The following is a 20,369-nucleotide window of genomic DNA, read 5'->3' as shown; positions in this document are numbered from 1 at the left end:
AGCTGCAGAGAGGTGTGTAAGACTACAACTCTGCTTCCTGGTCCCAACCCTGGATAGTCACGGTTTGGAGGATTTAAGAAAATTGGCCAGATTTCTAGAAATGAGAGCTGCTCCATCCAAAGTGGGATGGATGCCATCCCACTTTGGATGGGCAGACACAAAGTCAAAAAGGGTGCTGTGGTCTGATGAGTCCACATTTCAACTTGTTTTTGGAAATCAAGGACATCATGTCCTCTGGACAAAAGAGGAAAAATACCATCCAGATTGTTACCAGAGCTAAGTGCAAAATCCAGCATCTGTGATGGTATGGGGGTGTGTTAGTGTCCATGGCATGGGCAACCTACACATCTGTGATGGCACCATCAGTGCTGAAAGGTATATCCAGGTTTTGGAGCAACACATGCTGCCATCCAAGCAACATCTTTTTCAGGGACGTCCCTGCTTATTTCAGCAAGACAATGCCAAGCCACATTCTGCACGTGTTACAACAGCGTGGCTTCGTATTAAAACAGTGCAGGTACTAAACTGGCCTGCCTGCAGTCCAGACCTGTCGCCCATTGAAAATGTGGCGCATTATACGAGGGCTGTCAATAAAGTAACGGTCCTTTTTATTTTTTTCAAAAACTATATGGATTTCATTCATATGTTTTTACGTCAGACATGCTTGAACCCTCGTGCGCATGCGTGAGTTTTTCCACGCCTGTTGGTGACGTCATTCGCCTGTGAGCACTCCTTGTGGGAGGAGTCGTCCAGCCCCTCGTCGGAATTCCTTGTCTGAGAAGTTGCTGAGAGACTGGTGCCTTGTTTGATCAAATTTTTTCTAAACCTGTGAGACACATCGAAGTGGACACGGTTCGAAAAATTAAGCTGGTTTTCAGTGAAAATTTTAACGGCTGATGAGAGATTTTGAGGTGATTCTGTCGCTTTAAGGACTTCCCACGGTGCGAGACGTCGCTCAGCGCTCTCAGCCGCCGTCGTCAGCCTGTTCAAGCTGAAAACCTCCACATTTCAGGCTCTATTGATCCAGGACGTCGTGAGAGAACAGAGAAGTTTCAGAAGAAGTCGGTTTCAGCATTTTATCCGGATATTCCACTGTTAAAGGAGATTTTTTTTAATGAAAGACGTGCGGACGGATCCGCGCGTCGGGACGCAGCCGACGCGGTGCGGCAAGCACAGGAAAAACACCTCCGTGTTGATAACCATTTGTAAATCCAGGCGGCTTTTGATGGCTTTCAGTGGAGTGAGTATATGAGAATTGTTTAACAGGCAGGACATGTTCCAACTTGTCCTTAAGGCTTTCAACAGAGGTGTTTTTCCTGTGGCGGAGCGTCGCGGCGGCTGCGTCCCGACGCGCGGACCCGTCCGCACGTCTTTCATTAAAAAAAATCTCCTTTAACAGTGGAATATCCGGATAAAATGCTGAAACCGACTTCTTCTGAAACTTCTCTGTTCTCTCACGACGTCCTGGATCAATAGAACCTGAAATGTGGAGGTTTTCAGCTTGAACAGGCTGACGATGGCGGCTTGAGAGCGCTGAGCGACGTCTCGCACCGTGGGAAGTCCTTAAAGCGACAGAATCACCTCAAAATCTCTCATCAGCTGTTAAATTTTCACTGAAAACCAGCTTACTTTTTCGAACCGTGTCCACTTCGATGTGTCTCACAGGTTTAGAAAAATTTTGATCAAACAAAGCGCCAGTCTCTCAGCAACTTCTCAGACAAAGGAATTCGACGAGGGGCTGGACGACTCCTCCCACAAGGAGTGCTCACAGGCGAATGACGTCACCGACAGGCGTGGAAAAACTCACGCATGCGCACGAGGGTTCAAGCATGTCTGACGTAAAACATATGAATAAAATCCATATAGTTTTTGAAAAAATAAAAAGGACCGTACTTTATTGACAGCCCTCGTTATAGCGTCAAATACGACAACAGAGACCCGGACTGTTGAACAACTGAAGTCGTACATCAAGCAAGAATGGGAAAGAATTCCACCTACAAAGCTTCAACAATTAGTGTCCTCAGTTCCAAAATGCTTATTGAGTGTTGTTAGAAGGAAAGGTGATGTAACACAGTGGTAAACATACCACTGTCCCAGCTTTTTTGAAATGTGTTGCAGGCATTCATTTCAAAATGAGCAAATATTTGCACAAAAACAATAAAGTTTATCAGTTTGAACATTAAATATCTTGTCTTTGTCATGTATTCAGTTGAATATAGGTTGAAGAGGATTTGCAAATCATTGTATTCTGTTTTTATTTACGTTTTACACATTGTCCCAACTTCATTGGAATTGGAGTTGTATAAGGTCCCACAGTTGACAGTGCATGTCAGAGCATAAACCAAGCATGAAGTCAAAGGAATTATCTGTAGACCTCCGAGACAGGATTGTCTTGAGGCACAAATCTGTGGCTCGATAAGCGGAATAGATAATATTATCGATATCGATAAAATCTTATCGATACCCATCCCTAGACCTAACCGTGACATAGTCATCCTGTTTCCATTTTGCCATGCAAGTTTGCAAAGCTGGTATTCACCTAGTATATACCATTGAGGTTTTATACACACACACACACACACACACACACACACACACACACACACACACACACACACACACACACACATATATATATATTATATATATTATATATATATATATATATATATATATATATATATACACTGTATATGAACACACACATACACACATACATATACATATCACGTTCAAGTTTATTTGCCATTTGCAGTATTAAAACCACACTGGAAAAAAGCATACAACATACATGTTATTTTTACTGCATTGATTGACTCTTTGGCGTGAATACCAGGTACTATGTTTGGAGGAAACCAGTCACATCCCTACAGTGAAGCATGGTGGTGGCAGCATCATGTGTGGGGATGTTTTTCACCAGCAGGAACTAGAAGACTAGTCAGGATTGAGGGAAAGATAAATGCAGCAATGTACAGAGACATCCTGGATGAAAACCTGCTCTAGAGCGCTCTTCACCTCACACTAGGGCGACAGTTCATCTTTCAGGAGGACAATGACTCTAAGCACACAGCCAAGATATCAAAGGAGTGACTTCAGGACAACTCTGTGAATGTGCTTGAGTGGCTCAGCCAGAGCCCAGACCTGAATTCAAAATGAGTATGGCTGGAGAGATCTGAAAATGGCTGTGCACCGTCCCTCCCCATCCAACCTGATGGAGCTTGAGAGATGCTACAAAGAGGAATGGGAAAAACTGCCCAAAGATCGGTGCACCAAGCTTGTGCCATCACATTCAAGAAGACCTGAGGCTGTAATTACTGCCAAAGGTGCATCAACAAAGTACTGAATAAAGGGTGTGAATACTTATGTACGTGTGACTTCTTAGTATTCTATTTTTAATAAATTTGAGAGTTCAACTGTGGGTCATGGAAATACACCCTTTTTAAAAATAAAACAAAAACACACACAAATTATCACAGTTTTCCACTGGTATGTTTGGTTTGATTTAATTCAGTGTTCCTTTTATAAAAAGTAAGTGCTTTACTCAAATTTACACCTTTGCACAGGGGCGGTGGCCAAGTGGTTAGTGTGCTTGGTTTAATGCGAAAGGTTCCTAGTTCAAAGCCCACCCCTGCCCATTTCTCTATGTGACATGGAATTGCATCAGGAATGGCATCTGGTGTAAAACGTGCCAAATTAACATGCAGATCTACCTGAGAATTGCTGTGGTGACCTTGAGTGAAAACAAGGAAGCAGCCACATGGTCTTGCTTTACTCAAATTTTCACCCTTAATTGCAATTTTATGTCTCATGGCTTTTGTTGTTGTTGTTGTTGTTGTTTTAAGCATACATTTTTCATACATCATATGGTTTTGCATACAACATTTAAATATATCAGGTGTGTTTCTCTAAATACTATTGACTCGTCTGTGCAAAAAGAGTAAATACTTATCCTTCTAAACATCTGCTAAATGTTGTCAATAATACATAACATAATCGTCTTCTGTCTTTTGCATATCACTATAATATGTTTGCTGTTGGGATATCAATTTCAGTTCAATTTTCAATTTATTTTCATTTATATAGTGCCAAATCACAACAGAGTTGCCTCAAGGCGCTTCTCACAAGTAAGGTCTAACCTTACTAACCCCCAGAGCAGCAGTGGTAAGGAAAAACTCCCTCTGAGGAAGAAACCTCAAGCAGACCAGACTCAAAGGGGTGGCCCTCTGCTTGGGCCATGCTACAGACACAAATTACAAAGCAATTCACACAACAAATACACAGGAAATGCTGTTGGTGCACAGGACAGGAGGGTCTCCAGCACAAATACCACACGCATCTCTGGATGGAGCTGCATCTTAAACAGAGAGAAAAAAACAGAATCAGGCATCAGAAAGACAAGAAATAACAGTATAATTTGTCAGCATTAAACAACAAGAAAAACAGGAAATACTAAGGTGATTGCCAGCCACTACTCCTAAGCTTCACTAAAAGACCCCGAATTTAGGTAAAGTTGAAACTGCGGACACTCTGTTTCCTAATAAAATGAATTAAAAGAATAAAAAGCATACTATACTATGCCAGTATGCTAGCCATATGAAAGGGAAACTAAGTGCATCTTAAGTCTGGACTTAAAGTCTCCACAGAATTGGACTTTTATTGATGCAGGTAGATCATTCCACAGAACAGGGGCACGATAAGAGAAAGCTCTATGACCCGCAGACTTCTTATTCACCCTAGGGACACAAAGTAGTCCTGCACCCTGAGAAGGCAAAGCCCGGGCCGGTACATAAGGTTTAATTAGGTCAGTTAGGTAGGGAGGTGCCAGTCCGTGAACAGTTTTATAGACTAGTAGCAAATTACCCCAAATTAAAAAAAAATTACCCCAAGGTTCCTCACTTTGTCAGTGTGATGTATGACACACGAGCCTAAGCTAAGCTTTAACTGGTCAAATTGATGCTAGTGTCTCACTGGAAAAAGAACCATCATTTTAGTCTTATCAGAGTTTAAAAGTAGGAAGTTTCTAGGCATCCAGCTTCTCACTGATGCAAGGCATTCTTCTAAGGATTTTATGTGGATGGATTACCAGCAGTTATCGGCATGTATAACTGAGTATCATCAGCATAGCAGTGAAAGGTAATCCAAAAGCGCCGCAATATGTGCCCAAGGGGTGCTATATAAAGGTAGGAAGGCAGGGGGCCTAAGACGGACCCCTGTGGAACCCCAAATTTCATGTCACTAAGGTTAGAGGTCATGTTACTGTACAAAACACGGTGAGAACGACTGGTCAAGTATGACGTCAACCATGCAAGGGCACTCCCAGTAATCCCAAAATGATTTTCCAGTCTATCAAGTAGAATATGATGATCCACGGTATCAAATGCAGCACTGAGATCTAACAGCACAAGAACTATGGTGGTGTCCGAATCCATTGCAAGCAGAAGATCATTCACTACTTCAGTGAGAGCTGTCTCTGTGGAATGATATTTTCTAAAAGCAGATTGCAGTGGCTCAAAGAGATTATTATCAGTAAGATAGTCCACGAGCTGCCGTGAAACCACTTTTTCCAGAATTGTAGAGCAAAATGATAGATTTGATATCAGCCGATAGTTTTTCAATACACTAGGGTCAAGATTAGGTTTCTTAAGTAATGGTTTAATCACAGATCGCAGATTTGAAACATTTAGGAACGGATCCAGAACTTAAAGAAAGATAAATCATTTCCAGCACAGTCGGCACAAGAGTGGGCCACAGGTCCTTAAACATTTTTGTTGGTATAGGATCAAATAAACAGGTTGTGCTTTTTGTTGATGTTACGAGTTTTGTCAGCATGCCTAGTGAGATACTATCAAATTCTGTAAATCTCGGTAATACGTCAGTGATGGCACCCACCTCAATCGTAGGGTGTAGTGGCTGGGTTAAGGCATGCTGGGATATGTTTAATCTAATGTCTTCTGTTGAACTACAGGTGGTTGTCCATGAATAAGTGTTGCCACTGTGTGAAACAAGAACTTTGAGTTATGCTTGTTTTTGTTGATCAAATCAGAGTAATAAGTCTGCTTTGTAGCCAGTAATGCATGCTTATAGTCTAAGATAACATCATGGAACGCAAGGTGGAATACTTCTAATTTTGAATTACGCCCTTTCCGTTCTAGACCTCTAGCTTTATGCTTGAGGTCACGCAGGTAATCATTGAACCAAGGTGACTGTGTTTAGTAGATGCACTGTAAAGACATCGCTTGTCTTTGGTAAAAATTACACCACACTGCAAACCCACAAAATAACTTTTTTCAAATCTTAGAAGAGGTCTGTTAATTTGTTTAAGCTGTTACACTGTACTAACATAGAGAAAATGCTCAAGTTTGGTTTTCTTGCTTAAAAACATTAGTGACCACAGTTCTATGTGGTGTTTTCAGTGTGTGCTTACTTTCAACGCATTGGAAGAGGTGTCTGTGTTAATGTGTCACAGTGTCTCTGTGTGTCACAGGAGATGTTAAACACGTCATGTAGTGAAGCATAAAATCAGTACAAAGTGTGTGTGCGGTAAATTCCAGGTGTTGTAAAATGAATGTTGGCATCGCACACTGAGAAACACACAAACTGAGCACGCAACCGTGCACTTCAGATGTGTTACTTGTGAATCAAGGCAGCAAGCTGTTACTGTGTCTGACGCAGCCTTTAATTACAGTTCTTTACCACACAGTTACATAATTTTTTAAGTGTTCATACATTAAAAATAGTTACATAGATTAATTAAATTCCATGTCAATAAATGCTCCTGATTCACTGAGCTGGAACAGCAATTCCACTATTTTATACCAGTAATAAATAATGTTTTCCTTGGTGTATTGTTTTTGTTATTGCAGAGAAATTAATTTAAAAGCAGTTATGTCACATCCCTTTGGTACATCATCATCTGCCCTGCTTAGCTTCTGAGATCTGACGGAACCAGACCAACACAGAGCAGACCGGCTGTCTTAGAGTTTTCATACCTCTGCATTTTAAACACCAGTAATTCCAGCAATATTTTCTGAATTCCCATGATAGTTCAAGTGAAAAGATGATACCAAAATGTCAAAAAATGCAGACTTAGTTGAAAAATACTGACAGTTCCCTCAGTGTTTTGTTGTGCCTGCTTCACTCTTTCAGGCAAACTGCACAAACTGCCCATCTTTCATTTTACTCCCCAATCTCAGCAATGAAGGGTTATTTTGCTAATCTATCTTTGTAATTATATTTCAGAGGGTATTTATTTTTTCAGTTTCCTTTTCATTCTCTGACTGTCTTTCACAGTTCATTCTATGTCTCGGCATAATCAAATGTCAGAGGCCTCTCTCTCTAATCTGAGCAGTATAATAAAAAGTGCATTAAAAACATTAGAAAATCATTATGTGCTAAAGGCAAAGCACGGCTCGTTTAACAGAGAGGGCTCCGGAGGTAATTTCATTATTTTACAGCCTTAAGAATGTGTGTGCACACACATCCCAAAGCCAAATATATTTTAGCTAATGCAGCTTAACCCTACAACCATCCTAACACAGACCACAATCTGTAGGGCAATACCAGCATCAAGACTCATTGACAAAAAGTGTGTGTGTGTGTGTGTGTGTGTGTGTGTGTGTGTGTGTGTGTGTGTGTGTGTGTGTGTGTGTGTGTGTGTGTGTGTGTGTGTGTGTGTGTGTGTGTGTGTGTGTGCTTGTGTGTGTGTGTGTCTGTGAGACAGAGAAGAGCACACGTGTGCAGTATTGCGTTGATAATGTCATCCTGTAGTAAATGAAATGTAGAGGTTGGGTTTAGGTAAATGCACTAGAATCAAATGAGTTGGGTTAACATGTCTTTGCTAAGTGCATTTCCACTCGGATTCACACATTATGTTCTTGTGATTAACTTGCTAACATTCTTATGTCAGTTCAGTCTGTAATCATAAAGGAAACTTTATTTAATAGTTCTTTCTCACTGCATTCTTTGTTGTTATTCATTCCCTTTTCACTTCCGTCAGATTATATTCCATTCTCGATTCCATTCTGTCCTTACGGCCTCTGTCTTTCTGTCCTTCTCCCCATCTCTGACGGCCCATGTGCCATCCATGTTATCACTATTACAGCAGGACCTTTTTCTGACACAGGAACAGCGTTCTGTCATTTGGACTTTGAGTTGATTACCAAGTTGTGGATTTGCTAACTGAGAATTTCTTAGAGAATTGAACTTGTTGTGAAAGTGTAGTGACACAGACCCACAACAGGGGGCGCAAATGAACGGACAATAGAAGGAGTCAAATTTGAACACTTTACTGTTGTGAATGCCACAACCATACACAGCAGATTATAGAATGATACAAAGTCAATGGATAAAGGTGTCGTGTGGGCAGGCTCGACGATAGGAGACGTCCGTCTAAAGAAGAACCGGAACCACACAATTTCCTCCACCACTGAACCCGAAGGATACTGGAGCCGCCAGGTCCCGAATCCCCCAGGTGGCCTACGTCGCCCCCGGCCGGTGGAGAAGGGTTCCATGTGAACAGCAGTTGAACATGGGTCAGTCGGTCCTAAGAGATGGGCGAACGCCGTTCGGAAGGGCGGGGCGATGGCCGAGATATCCTGTTGTGAAAGTGTAGTGACACGGACCCACAACAGGGGGCGCAAATGAACGGACAATAGAAGGAGTCAAATTTGAACACTTTACTGTTGTGAATGCCACAACCATACACAGCAGATTATAGAATGATACAAAGTCAATGGATAAAGGTGTCGTGTGGGCAGGCTCGACGATAGGAGACGTCCGTCTAAAGAAGAACCGGAACCACACGATTTCCTCCGCCACCGAACCCGAAGGATACTGGAGCCGCCAGGTCCCGAATCCCCAGGTGGCCACCGTCTCCGCGTGTCGGATCTGGTACTGCTGGCGAAGAGCAAAGACAGTCAAGTGTGGGTGTGTGTACACCCAGTAACAACAGTGGTGGGAATTCCACCTCCACCTCAAATCACACACTCGTGCAGCTCCTGTTTCAGCACTTATCTGGAAAGAGTGAGAGGCGAAGACGTCGGCACTCTCACAAACCACCAATCAGCGGACAAGGCTCCACAGGAAAGAGGCTGCAAAAAGAGTTCAGACTAAGATACAGTTTACTTTATGACTGAGAATATTACCTCCTTAGAAGAACGATATCTCGGCGACGTGGTGGAGGTGTCATCCTGCTTTTATCTGGGGTGAAGTGCAGATGATCAGTGACAGCTGTCATAGTTGATGAGTGACAGCTGTCACCTCGGCTGTCCGTGATGGTGGCAGCGCCCTCTCGTGCCTGAAGCCCCGCACTTCAGGCAGGGCGCCCTCTGGTGGTGGGCCAGCAGTACCTCCTCTTCTGGCGGCCCACACAACAGAACTAAGGGGATGAGGGGAGGAAAAGGAAAAGAAAAAGAAGAAAAGAGACTTGCACAGTAAGGGAACTGATTCACAATATAAGCTGTGGGAAAAAGGGGAGGGAGCAAGGTAATCATAGATATTTCAATTTATTCTCCTTCTGTAAAGTGCAGTTAGCTACGACAGTCAGTTCAATTCAGTGCGATGACAATATCGTCACTTAAAGCAGTCCACTTCTCTACATTTCATTACTGTTAGATTTGCATTATCAACGCATTACTGCACACAGACATACAGGTCATCTTCTTTCCTCTCTTTCCCTGTCTCTCACGCATGCAGAGACCAATCATCCTGTCTGATGTACACGCACTGTAGCACACACGGGCCCGATCTTCCACACGGTGCAAAGCAGCGCACAGCGTAGTCAGTGTAACTCCAATCAATCAATCAATCAATTCAATCAATTTATTTATATAGCGCCAAATCACAACAAACCGTTGCCCCAAGGCGCTTTATATTGTAAGGCAAGGCCATACAATAATTACGTAAAAACCCCAACGGTCAAAACGACCCCCTGTGAGCAAGCACTTGGCGACAGTGGGAAGGAAAAACTCCCTTTTAACAGGAAGAAACCTCCAGCAGAACCAGGCTCAGGGAGGGGCAGTCTTCTGCTGGGACTGGTTGGGGCTGAGGGAGAGAACCAGGAAAAAGACATGCTGTGGAGGGGAGCAGAGATCAATCACTAATGATTAAATGCAGAGTGGTGCATACAGAGCAAAAAGAGAAAGAAACACTCAGTGCATCATGGGAACCCCCCAGCAGTCTAAATCTATAGCAGCATAACTAAGGGATGGTTCAGGGTCACCTGATCCAGCCCTAACTATAAGCTTTAGCAAAAAGGAAAGTTTTAAGCCTAATCTTAAAAGTAGAGAGGGTGTCTGTCTCCCTGATCTGAATTGGGAGCTGGTTCCACAGGAGAGGAGCCTGAAAGCTGAAGGCTCTGCCTCCCATCACTAGTGTATAACTTTCGCAGTTATCATTTCCACTTTCTTAAAATAGCGAGCACATTTGCACTCATCTGTGAACCCATGGGCAAGCTGGTTTTAAAATGAGGTGTGATCAGATACAGTGCTGGTGCATTGCTGTCATGTGTCAGCAAAAAGTGATTGCCTCATACCCCACCAGAAACTTGGTTTACGGTCAAGGGAGGTTTTTCTGTAATTTATGTGGTACAATATTCATATATGCTTTACATAGGTGGGTTCATGATGCACACACGTTATTTATACACAAAGCAAAACTGAACTGAAAACAGCATTCATTCATTTCCTATACCTGTTTATTCCAGTTAAGGGTCACAGGGTGCTGTCCCAGCAGTTAGTGTGTGAGAGGCACAGTGCACCCTGTACAGGCCGCCAGTCTATCACAGGGGCCACATGTAGATAGACAAACACATTTGAACACTCAGTAAAACCTAAGGTCATTTTAATGTTTCCAATTAATTTCACCTGCATGTCTTTGGAAATGACAGGAAGCTGGAGCACCCAAAGGGAACCTATGCAAAGTCCACACATTAAGGACCAGGTCTGAAGTGAAACTGTGATGTTCTCGCTGTGAGGCAGCAGTGCTAACCACTTAGATGCTGTGCTGACCATTGAAAACAACTAAATGAAATAAAAGTCAACACTAATGGGAGAATCCAAACCTTCATCTTTCTACTTCAATGCTTCACCTCAGGCAGCTTTGGTGGTTGCCCTCTTTTCAGGTACACTGACGTATGTGCAGATCTGTTAATGCTCTAGGAAAGCCCTTTCTGAAGTCTGCCACATAAATATCAAAGCACAAGCTACCCCTGGCACTTTAAAAGGATGAAAGATGATAATCTGATTATTTTGATTCATGTTGTCTCCAAAAACACACCCATGAATATTTAAGAGACTAAACACAATCCTTTTGCGATATTACCCCCAGGTATAAATATAATCAAACAATTTGCAGTAAAGTATCAACTTAAAAAAACTGTACAGATATTGTTTAGTTATTTGAATAAAAGTAGATTACTCACTCATCTTCAACCGCTTATCTGGGGTTGGGTGGTGGATAAGTGCATAAAAGTAGATGCACTTTATTGTATGAACTAGTTATCTGCCTCAGTGGTTGTCATTCAGGACCCAAGGAGGTTCCACTTGTCATGAATGCAGTGAAGTGCAGCAGTGTATGCTTCCAGAACTGGCTTGGCTTGACTGTGTATATAACAAAGTGATGACTGACACACCCCAAATGCATTTCTTCTATGCACTTCAATATCAGGCCCACAGTGTCTTTCATTGTTTCATACAGTGATGTCAAAATATGTCTCCAGTGTTGATGGTTATCTATTTATAGTATGTACATTCATTTATTAACATTGCATACAATGATTTCCCTAATAAAGTGGCCAGTGAATCAGTGTACATTAAGATCCATAAGTATTTGGACAGGATTTTGTTCTTTTCCCTCTGTATGCCACAGTGAAAAAATGTTGGACCAACAATATAGTGTTTCAATTGGGTGATCCAACTTAACAAATAATATTAATGCCAACATATTGTTGTAATTCTGACAAACCCAATTTATTTGTAGCAGGTTTTTCAGTGGATCACAATGGATTAGATATGAACCAATCAAGATGTGCTTGCAGACTTTCAGCTCTAATTCAACGTGTTTAACTGCATTACCAGCGCAATCCTCTGCTATGCAGAGCCTAAGGTTGTGGTTAGGATTGAGGTAGAATACCAATAAACGGAATATCTGCTATTTGTGTGTTGGTCGCTTGTTTTTTTTTTTTTTAATTGGTCACATCACCTCAGGCTCCTAGCTGACTGTGGTTATATATGCATTGTTGTGCATTACTTTTTTTTCATTTAACTATGAACACTGGATGAGAACAGACTGAAGAGTTACATCAAGGAACAAGGAAACATACTTCCAGTTTAGTGTGAAATTGAGTGAGTTCTGCTACAGTTGAGACGATGTATGTGAACTCAAGCAACAGACGTGTTTGATCTCTGATGATTTTGCGTGTTTGTGCTCTCATGATCAATCTCCAGAGCCGTATGGGATGTCTGCCCCAGAGGTGGTTCCTGTTAACAGCAGTGCAGTACGTGCACTCTGGTTCCCTCCTCTACGGCCTAACGGGGTAATCACTGGTTACTACATCTACATTAACGGTCATCTCTACGGCACTGCAGACAACACATCAGGGTCGTATCTGCTGGGTGACCTGTTGCCTTTTACCATCTACAATGTACAGGTACACCAACAGAAATGGACATACATACAAAACACTGAGATGATTTTGTCTGATCTGTGTGTATGTGTGTGTGTGTGTTTGTGTGTTTCAGGTAGAGGTGTGTACTGTGTATGCATGTGTGAGGAGTAATGTTACCCAGACAACTACCGTGGAAGATCTACCTGCTGACCTGACCTCCCCACGTGCACAAGTGATGAGTTCAAGGTCATTCACAGATGCAATTATGCTGGCAGTATACCACTAAAGACATAATGCAAGACGGACAAGACTACACAACACATGTTTTAACACTGTGTACTGTAATTTCCTGAGACTTTTTTGTGCCACTCCATGCCACAGAGGGGTGGGATGGATCTGTGGTGCAGAAAACACATCACTACATAAAACCATTGTGTAGCACTGCCCATTATCTACATAGCAAATGCTAAGAGAAGTGAGGCTAAAAGAATTTGACTGCATTCATTGGTGACAAGTCTTTTTCATAGTTATACATAGTTCATCCAAATTACACACCAGGTGCAATTACTGGGGCAACTATCTAGTCAGGCATCTTGGATAAAACCTTTGCTATGTGAATTTGGCTTTTAAAGCCACTGGTTTTATTTATGAATACATCACATGCTTCAAAGAAGCTAATTGTGGTCAAAAAGAAAATACATCATCTACCTGCTTTGGCTAAGCACTAAAATATCATAGCACTAGCCCAGAAACCACTACCAAAGACAGACAGAGGAATTCTATGAGCTATGATGTTGTAAACGGCTTGTTTTGTTGATGCAATATCATTCAGCCCTCCATTAATTTTCTGAATCTACTTATGGGGCTATTCCACAGAGCATTGTTCCTTCCCCTTTAATCCTGAATAGCAAATCATTTTTAAGCATCACAGTAACTTCTTGATCCACATTTCAAATTGTTTTTGGAAATTATTGACGTTGTGTCCTCCGGACAAAAGAGGATAAGAGGACATCCCTGCTTATTTCAGCAAGACAATGCCAAGCCACATTCTGCACGTGTTACAACAGCGTGGTTTCGTAGTAAAAGAGTGCGGGTACTAGACTGGCCTGCCTGCCGTCCAGACCCATTGAAAATGTGTGGCACATTATGAAGCGCCAAATAGGACAATGGAGACCCCGGACTGTTGAACAACTGAAGTCGTACATCAAGCAAGAATGGGAAAGAATTCCACCTACAAAGCTTCAACAATTAGTGTCCTCAGTTCCCAAACGCTTATTGAGTGTTGTTAGAAGGAAAGGTGATGTAACACAGTGGTAAACATACCACTGTCCCAAGCAGGCATCCATTTCAAAATGAGCAAATATTTGCACAAAAACAATGAAGTTTATCAGTTTGAACATTAAATATCTTGTCTTTGTGGTGTATTCAATTGAATATAAGTTGAAGAGGATTTGTAAGTCATTGTATTCTGTTTTTATTTATATTTTACACAACATCCCAACTTCATTGGTATTGGGGTGGTACATTTCTTCTTTTTATGTCCACTGTCATTTCATTTATTTTCATTTATATATCGCCAAATCACAACAAAGTTGCCTCAAGGCGCTTCACACAAGTAAGGTCTAACCTTACCAACCCCCAGACAAGCACACAGGTGACAGTGGTAAGGAAAAACTCCCTCTGAGGAAGAAACCTCAAGCATACCAGACTCAAAGGAGTGACCCTCTGCTTGGGCCATGCTACAGACACAAATTACAAAGCAGTTCACAAAACAAATATACAGGAAATGTTGCCGGTGCACAGGACAGGAGGGTTTTCAGAAACAGACACCACACCCATCTCTGGATGGAGCCACACCTCAAACACAGAGAAAAAAACAGAATGAGGTATCGGAAAGACAACAAATACAGTATAATTTGTCAGCATTAAGCAACAAGAAAAACAAAAGAAATGCTAAGGTGATCGCCGGCCACTAGCCTTAAGCACCATCAGAGGTTGCCACAGCAAACAGTCAATTTCTACTCTAACGCTAGCATGTCCTCCCTCACATGTAGCTATTTCTGCACATTTTGCAAAAAAGAAAAAAAATAACCAAGCTTTTTAGTGTTCAACAAAATTATAGTGATTACCATTGCTATAACAATTCAGTCAACTGTTGAAAAGCTCATAGTGTGGACTGTCAGATTCAATTTTAGGGTAATTGCAGCAGTTTTTATGTGTGATCTCACAGTTTTAATGGTCAAATAGTAGTTGAACCATTAAAACTGCTTCACTAGTGAAATAAACATAGCTCAACAGATAGGGTGAGTTGTTAGGAATATCTGCTGGAGGTTCCTAGCCATTGGCAGAATTAACAGTTACGCTCAAATCATTTGCTGTATCAACAAAGAACTAAGTATGCCATTACCCCCCCCCCCCCCCCCCCCCCACACACACACACACACACCACCTATTAAATTTATATATGGACTTAACTCCATAGTCTTCATTAGTACTCTATGGAGGTGAAATAATTTAATTTTAACATGACAGTGTTTCTGCTCATGCAACGTAGTTCGTAAAATGTGCCGTGCATAATGCTTTGAGTTCTAATCTATCATCCACCAGAGTTGCCCAACTAAGAAATTGTATTTCAGAAGCTTCCACAATATAATGTATATGGTGGTATATGGTTTTTTTTATTTGAGGGGCGGCAGGAACCAGTCGATTGCATATACCTGGAGTGACATCAGACACAAGCAGATCTAACATTTACATTCACAGGCGTAGTGATTTGAGCTCCAACCCCGTCTTGGACACTGTGGAAGTTGTAACTCTGCACATGCACGTCACTACTCCAGTCTTGCCAAAGTGGTTAGAGATGAAAGAGATGAAAATCAATACATGAAGTGCATAAAGCACAGACCCACTGACACCAGCTCACCTTTGTCAGGCATTAAATATATCTATCTGTGTGTGTGTGTGTGTGTGTGTGTGTGTGTGTGTGTGTGTGTGTGTGTGTGTGTGTGTGTGTGTGTGTGTGTGTGTGTGTGTGTGTGTGAACATGTGTTTTTAGCTGTGAGAAATGTGATATTGACATCTTTGTAGCTATTTGAAAGAGAACATTTGACTCTGTTATTACGTGAGTCTCTGTCTGTCTCTTCAGAGTGGTGAGGTTGAACTGGTCCGATCCAGACAAACCCAATGGCATCATGCTGGGCTATGACATTATAAGACACACCCTGAGGCCATGTGTCGGTGCTTTAGCAGACGTCTCAACCCTTGTGGGAGAGGAGTCAGGTGGCGGCTCAGGCGTCCAGTGTTCCTACGTGCAGTGTCCTGCCACTCACAGGGTGTGTGGGACATCCTGCTTCCATTCTGATTTACAGGTGATTATTCTACTGTGTCATTAGAACAATCTATTATTTTAAATAGAGGGAACACTTGACTGTTCTCTGAGTTGTTCATGTCTTATATTAACCATATGTATATTGCCAATCTTTTCACTCAGTATAAACTAAATAAATTAATAAATACTGGCAATTGCTTTTGTATTAAAAGGTGCAAAATGCTGTTTTACCTTTTTGACTTTTCTCATCTCTTGGATTGTTCCTCTGTTCTCCCTCAGGATTTTTTTTTCTTACAAAAACTTTTCTGACAAATCTTGAGGCTCTTTCACACCGGAAGCTAATCGGTCTAAAAAGCATTATTTTCAATCGTGAATCAGTATGAAAAGCATTATTTTCAGTGAGATGTGTCACTTTTTTGATGCGGCAGAAGCGTCGTGAATCAGTATGAAAAGCATTATTTTCAGTGAGATGTGTCACTTTTTTGAAGCTGCAGAAGCGTCACATCAAAAACGAAGCTAAAGTGATGCTTCTGCCGGGAGCGGCCATTGCAGCTTGTTGTCAGGCTGCCGCAGTCAAGTTCAACCCAATCCAAATTTGGCTGCTCTGAGCTGTGACGTAGCTTCGCGCTGTCCAAAAGAAATGAGGCATCAGGCAAAAACACAGAAGTCTGCAGTGCAGAAACCACTGATCTGTATAAAACACTGTTATATACAGATCAGTGGCAGAAACGTGTCACACAACGGCTCATTTATATGCAGAGGTTTTCTGAAGAAAATCCTTGCAAATGTTTTTTTAACTCAAAATTAATTTCTGATTACTGTAAAAAAAAAGTTTAGAATACTTGTAATTAAAATAGTAAAAAAAATAAAAGATTCTTTAGAAACCTTTCTTCTTCTGTAAATTAAAACCATAACTTACCTGTTATGTCAGATTAGATGATTTCTTGTTTAACATAAGGAACCTTGGACATTTACTTTTAGTCAAATAAAATAGCATGGAAATGTGTACATTTTTAAGTCTGGTAGATTATTCATATCTCATTTCAACCAGAAAAACAGACATTGAAAATGAGCATATTTCACCCATATTGGCCTCTCTTCATTGGCTTCCTGTTAATTCTAGAATAGAATTTAAAATTCTTCTTCTTACTTATAAGGTTTTGAATAATCAGGTCCCATCTTATCTTAGGGACCTCATGGTACCATATCACCCCAATAGAGCGCTTCGCTCTCAGACTGCAGGCTTACTTGTAGTTCCTAGGGTTTGTAAGAGTAGAATGGGAGGCAGAAGCCTTCAGCTTTCAGGCTCCTCTCCTGTGGAACCAGCTCCCAATTCGGATCAGGGAGACAGACACCCTCTCTACTTTAAGATAGGCTTAAAACTTTCCTTTTTGCTAAAGCTTATAGTTAGGGCTGGATCAGGTGACCCTGAACCATCCCTTAGTTATGCTGCTATAGACTTAGACTGCTGGGGGGTTCCCATGATGCACTGAGTGTTTCTTTCTCTTTTTGCTCTGTATGCACCACTCTGCATTTAATCATTAGTGATTGATCTCTGTTCCCCTCCACAGCATGTCTTTTTCCTGATTCTCTCCCCTCAGCCCCAACCAGTCCCAGCAGAAGACTGCCCCTCCCTGAGCCTGGTTCTGCTGGAGGTTTCTTCCTGTTAAAAGGGAGTTTTTCCTTCCCAATGTCGCCAAGTGCTTGCTCACAGGGGGTCGTTTTGACCGTTGGGGTTTTTCCGTAATTATTGTACGGCTTTGCCTTACAATATAAAGCGCCTTGGGGCAACTGTTTGTTGTGATTTGGCGCTATATAAATAAAATTGATTTGATTTGATTTGATTGTAAAGTAGGATTCCTTAATGTGACATAACCCTCATTTTTTAATTTAGTCATTTCGACTTGTAATTACATCAAAATATGTAATTGCTTTTAACGTGATCAGGACAGAGTCCTTTCTAAAATATGAGTTTGTCTAGTGATTGTGAATGTTTTAAAATTGTGCACAGTGGAGTCAGGGCTTCTACCTGTGCAAATGTCTTTTGACTGAACTTTCATGGACATTTTTAATGTCATTTTAATTTTAATTTCATTTCTTGTTAAAATATAAAATTAAACAGCTTTTTAAAAATAATAAAATAGTTGCTGTTTAAAGAGACTTTTGTTTAGAAGCAAGTATTGGTTTGCTGGATTCTCAGGACATTTAACCAGATGAAGGTCTCTTCTGTAGCTTTGACCGCTGATGGAGTTGTTGTAGACACTTTTGTCCCATTTTGAAGAGGGAGATGTTTTCTTCTAGCTGGACTTCATGGTGTTCAGCTCATCACTGGACGTTTTGAAGTGTGTCTGAATTTAGGTTGCCTGCACAGCAAATGTCCCTGATTCGGACAAAAAAAAAAAAAAAAAACAACAAATATAGATATATATGTGTAAACAGTTTTTTAAAAAGGGACAAAACCTGGAAAAAACATTCGAAAAAAAAGTTATTTAAAGTTGAGCTTTTTGTGTTCTCAGCAGTAACAAAAATCTGTAGCTTTATTTGGAAAAAATAAAAATAGACAACCATTACAAATATAGCGTTCACGACGCATCTGACGTCACTGATGCGTTAGGAGGCGTTGACGCGTTCGGCTACCGCTTTTCGGTGTGAAAGTCCCATAGATACACCAACCAAAAACAAAAAACTCAAGTCGAAAACACAGGGATGCACAGATAACTACTGTACACACTGCTTTATTGAAGTGTGTTCTTCTCAGTGATTAATTTCTCTGAACATATTAACTTGTCATCAGTGCTCACTTGTGTCCTGGTGTCATTGAACACCAGCTAAGTTGGCACACTGAATCTCCCCCACACCCCCACTGTACTCAATGATCAGATTCTATTTATGCCACCTATAAAATGCACGTTTATACACAAAGCACCATAAATATACATATTACAAACACAGAGCAGTTTGTCTTCTAATACATGCATCTATTGCCTCCACACTTGCAAACTGACTAGTAAAAGAGGCAAATGCATGTGCTGCTTTACTTTGTGTAATAGTAATGAAATAGTAATAGTAATGGCATGATTAATGCCTGACTGATATGTCAATTGCCTGATAATATTGGTCGATATGAACCTTTCACGAACATATCACTATCTACATTATTTTTGCCGACATGAAACATTTATTACAGAACAAACAATGCACAGAAATACAAGAGATGGAGACAAAGCACCAGCTGCTATTCATTTTTATATAACGGCTGATGTGGATCCTTTCATTTGATTGGTGCTTTGTATGTTACTGACATGGATTAATTCATCCCATTTGTGTTGCATTGCATTTACAGTGCGGCTTAGTTCCATTTATGAGTGCAAATTTGGTTCCATACGTTTGGTACCATTGCACTCTGCACACACGGCTGCGTACACACGCACGCCCTCGTGCACACGTGCTTGTGCACACGTCCTCATGCACGCACACACGCACACGTGCTCGTGCATGAGGACAGTCGACCGACCCGGTTGCGTGTGTGTGTGCGCGCGCGGGGGGGACAATGATACGATGATTTGATTGAGCTAACAGAGGTGCGAATTCTTGTAACATGCACACATAAACACAAAGAATCCACTCCGTTGTAAGCCATCTGGATGCATGAAGAACTGTTCACATGAAACGCTGACGTGATTTTTGGCTGGGCTGAGGAACTATAAAAAGTCTTTTTTTATGGAAGTCCGAAGTCAGTGCACAGCATCACTGGACTACACGTTACAATTTGGACTTTAGGGCAGTGGAACACCAAAATGTAAGTCCCTTTTCTGTTGTTTATAAATTAATAAAATATCAAATGACAAGGATCTACTTTAGCCATTATATAAAACAATGAATGTTTTTACATTCTTTCAATGGAACAAATATTTAATTCGGTGAAAGCTGGAACATACCATTCACCTCGTTGAATGGTATGTTCCAGCTTTCACCTCATGAAATATTCATACCATTGAACTCATAAACATTCATTATTTGCATATCAATCACAGTAGGTGTTTTACGGCGACACGAGACGTTGCCCGCTATGCCGTCAACTAGGTGTGACCAAGACTGATGAATGATCTATTGGTCTATTTTATGCAAATGCTGAGCAATACAACACAGCGACCACCAATCCAAGTGAAGACAGCCTGATTGCGTGAAGTGCATTGATTGGTTATTGGTTGTATTTATAGTTTTTTGTAATCAAGTTTATGTTTTAAGTGGAAAATATCAAGCCTGAATTACATTTCTTTGCCATAAAGGTTTAAAAATGAAATGTTTTGAGTCATTGCTATTTTTTTATTTGCTAGCATATTGCTATCAGTCCTGCGAAAAATCCATATGGGACAGGCTCTAGGCACATGTTAAATCACTTAAATCACATGTTTAAATCATTTTTGCATCTCCAAT

General features: G+C 41.2%; 1 protein-coding gene across 1 annotated transcript in view; it reads left to right on the top strand.

Annotated features, from left to right (window-relative positions):
- The window catches only part of ush2a (Usher syndrome 2A (autosomal recessive, mild)), a 1,147,097-nt gene that overhangs the window by 797,275 nt on the left and 329,453 nt on the right, over window positions 1–20,369 (top strand). Inside the window, 3 exon segments of the mRNA XM_034188044.1 lie at window positions 12,444–12,646; window positions 12,738–12,850; window positions 15,750–15,972. Of these exon segments, the coding sequence (XP_034043935.1) occupies window positions 12,444–12,646; window positions 12,738–12,850; window positions 15,750–15,972 (539 nt within the window).

The sequence above is a fragment of the Thalassophryne amazonica genome, chromosome 2, assembly GCF_902500255.1.
Source record: "Thalassophryne amazonica chromosome 2, fThaAma1.1, whole genome shotgun sequence".
Classification (NCBI taxonomy): domain Eukaryota; kingdom Metazoa; phylum Chordata; class Actinopteri; order Batrachoidiformes; family Batrachoididae; genus Thalassophryne; species Thalassophryne amazonica.
The sequence above is the reverse complement of the archived record's forward strand: the minus strand, read 5'-3'. Positions and strand labels throughout refer to the sequence as shown.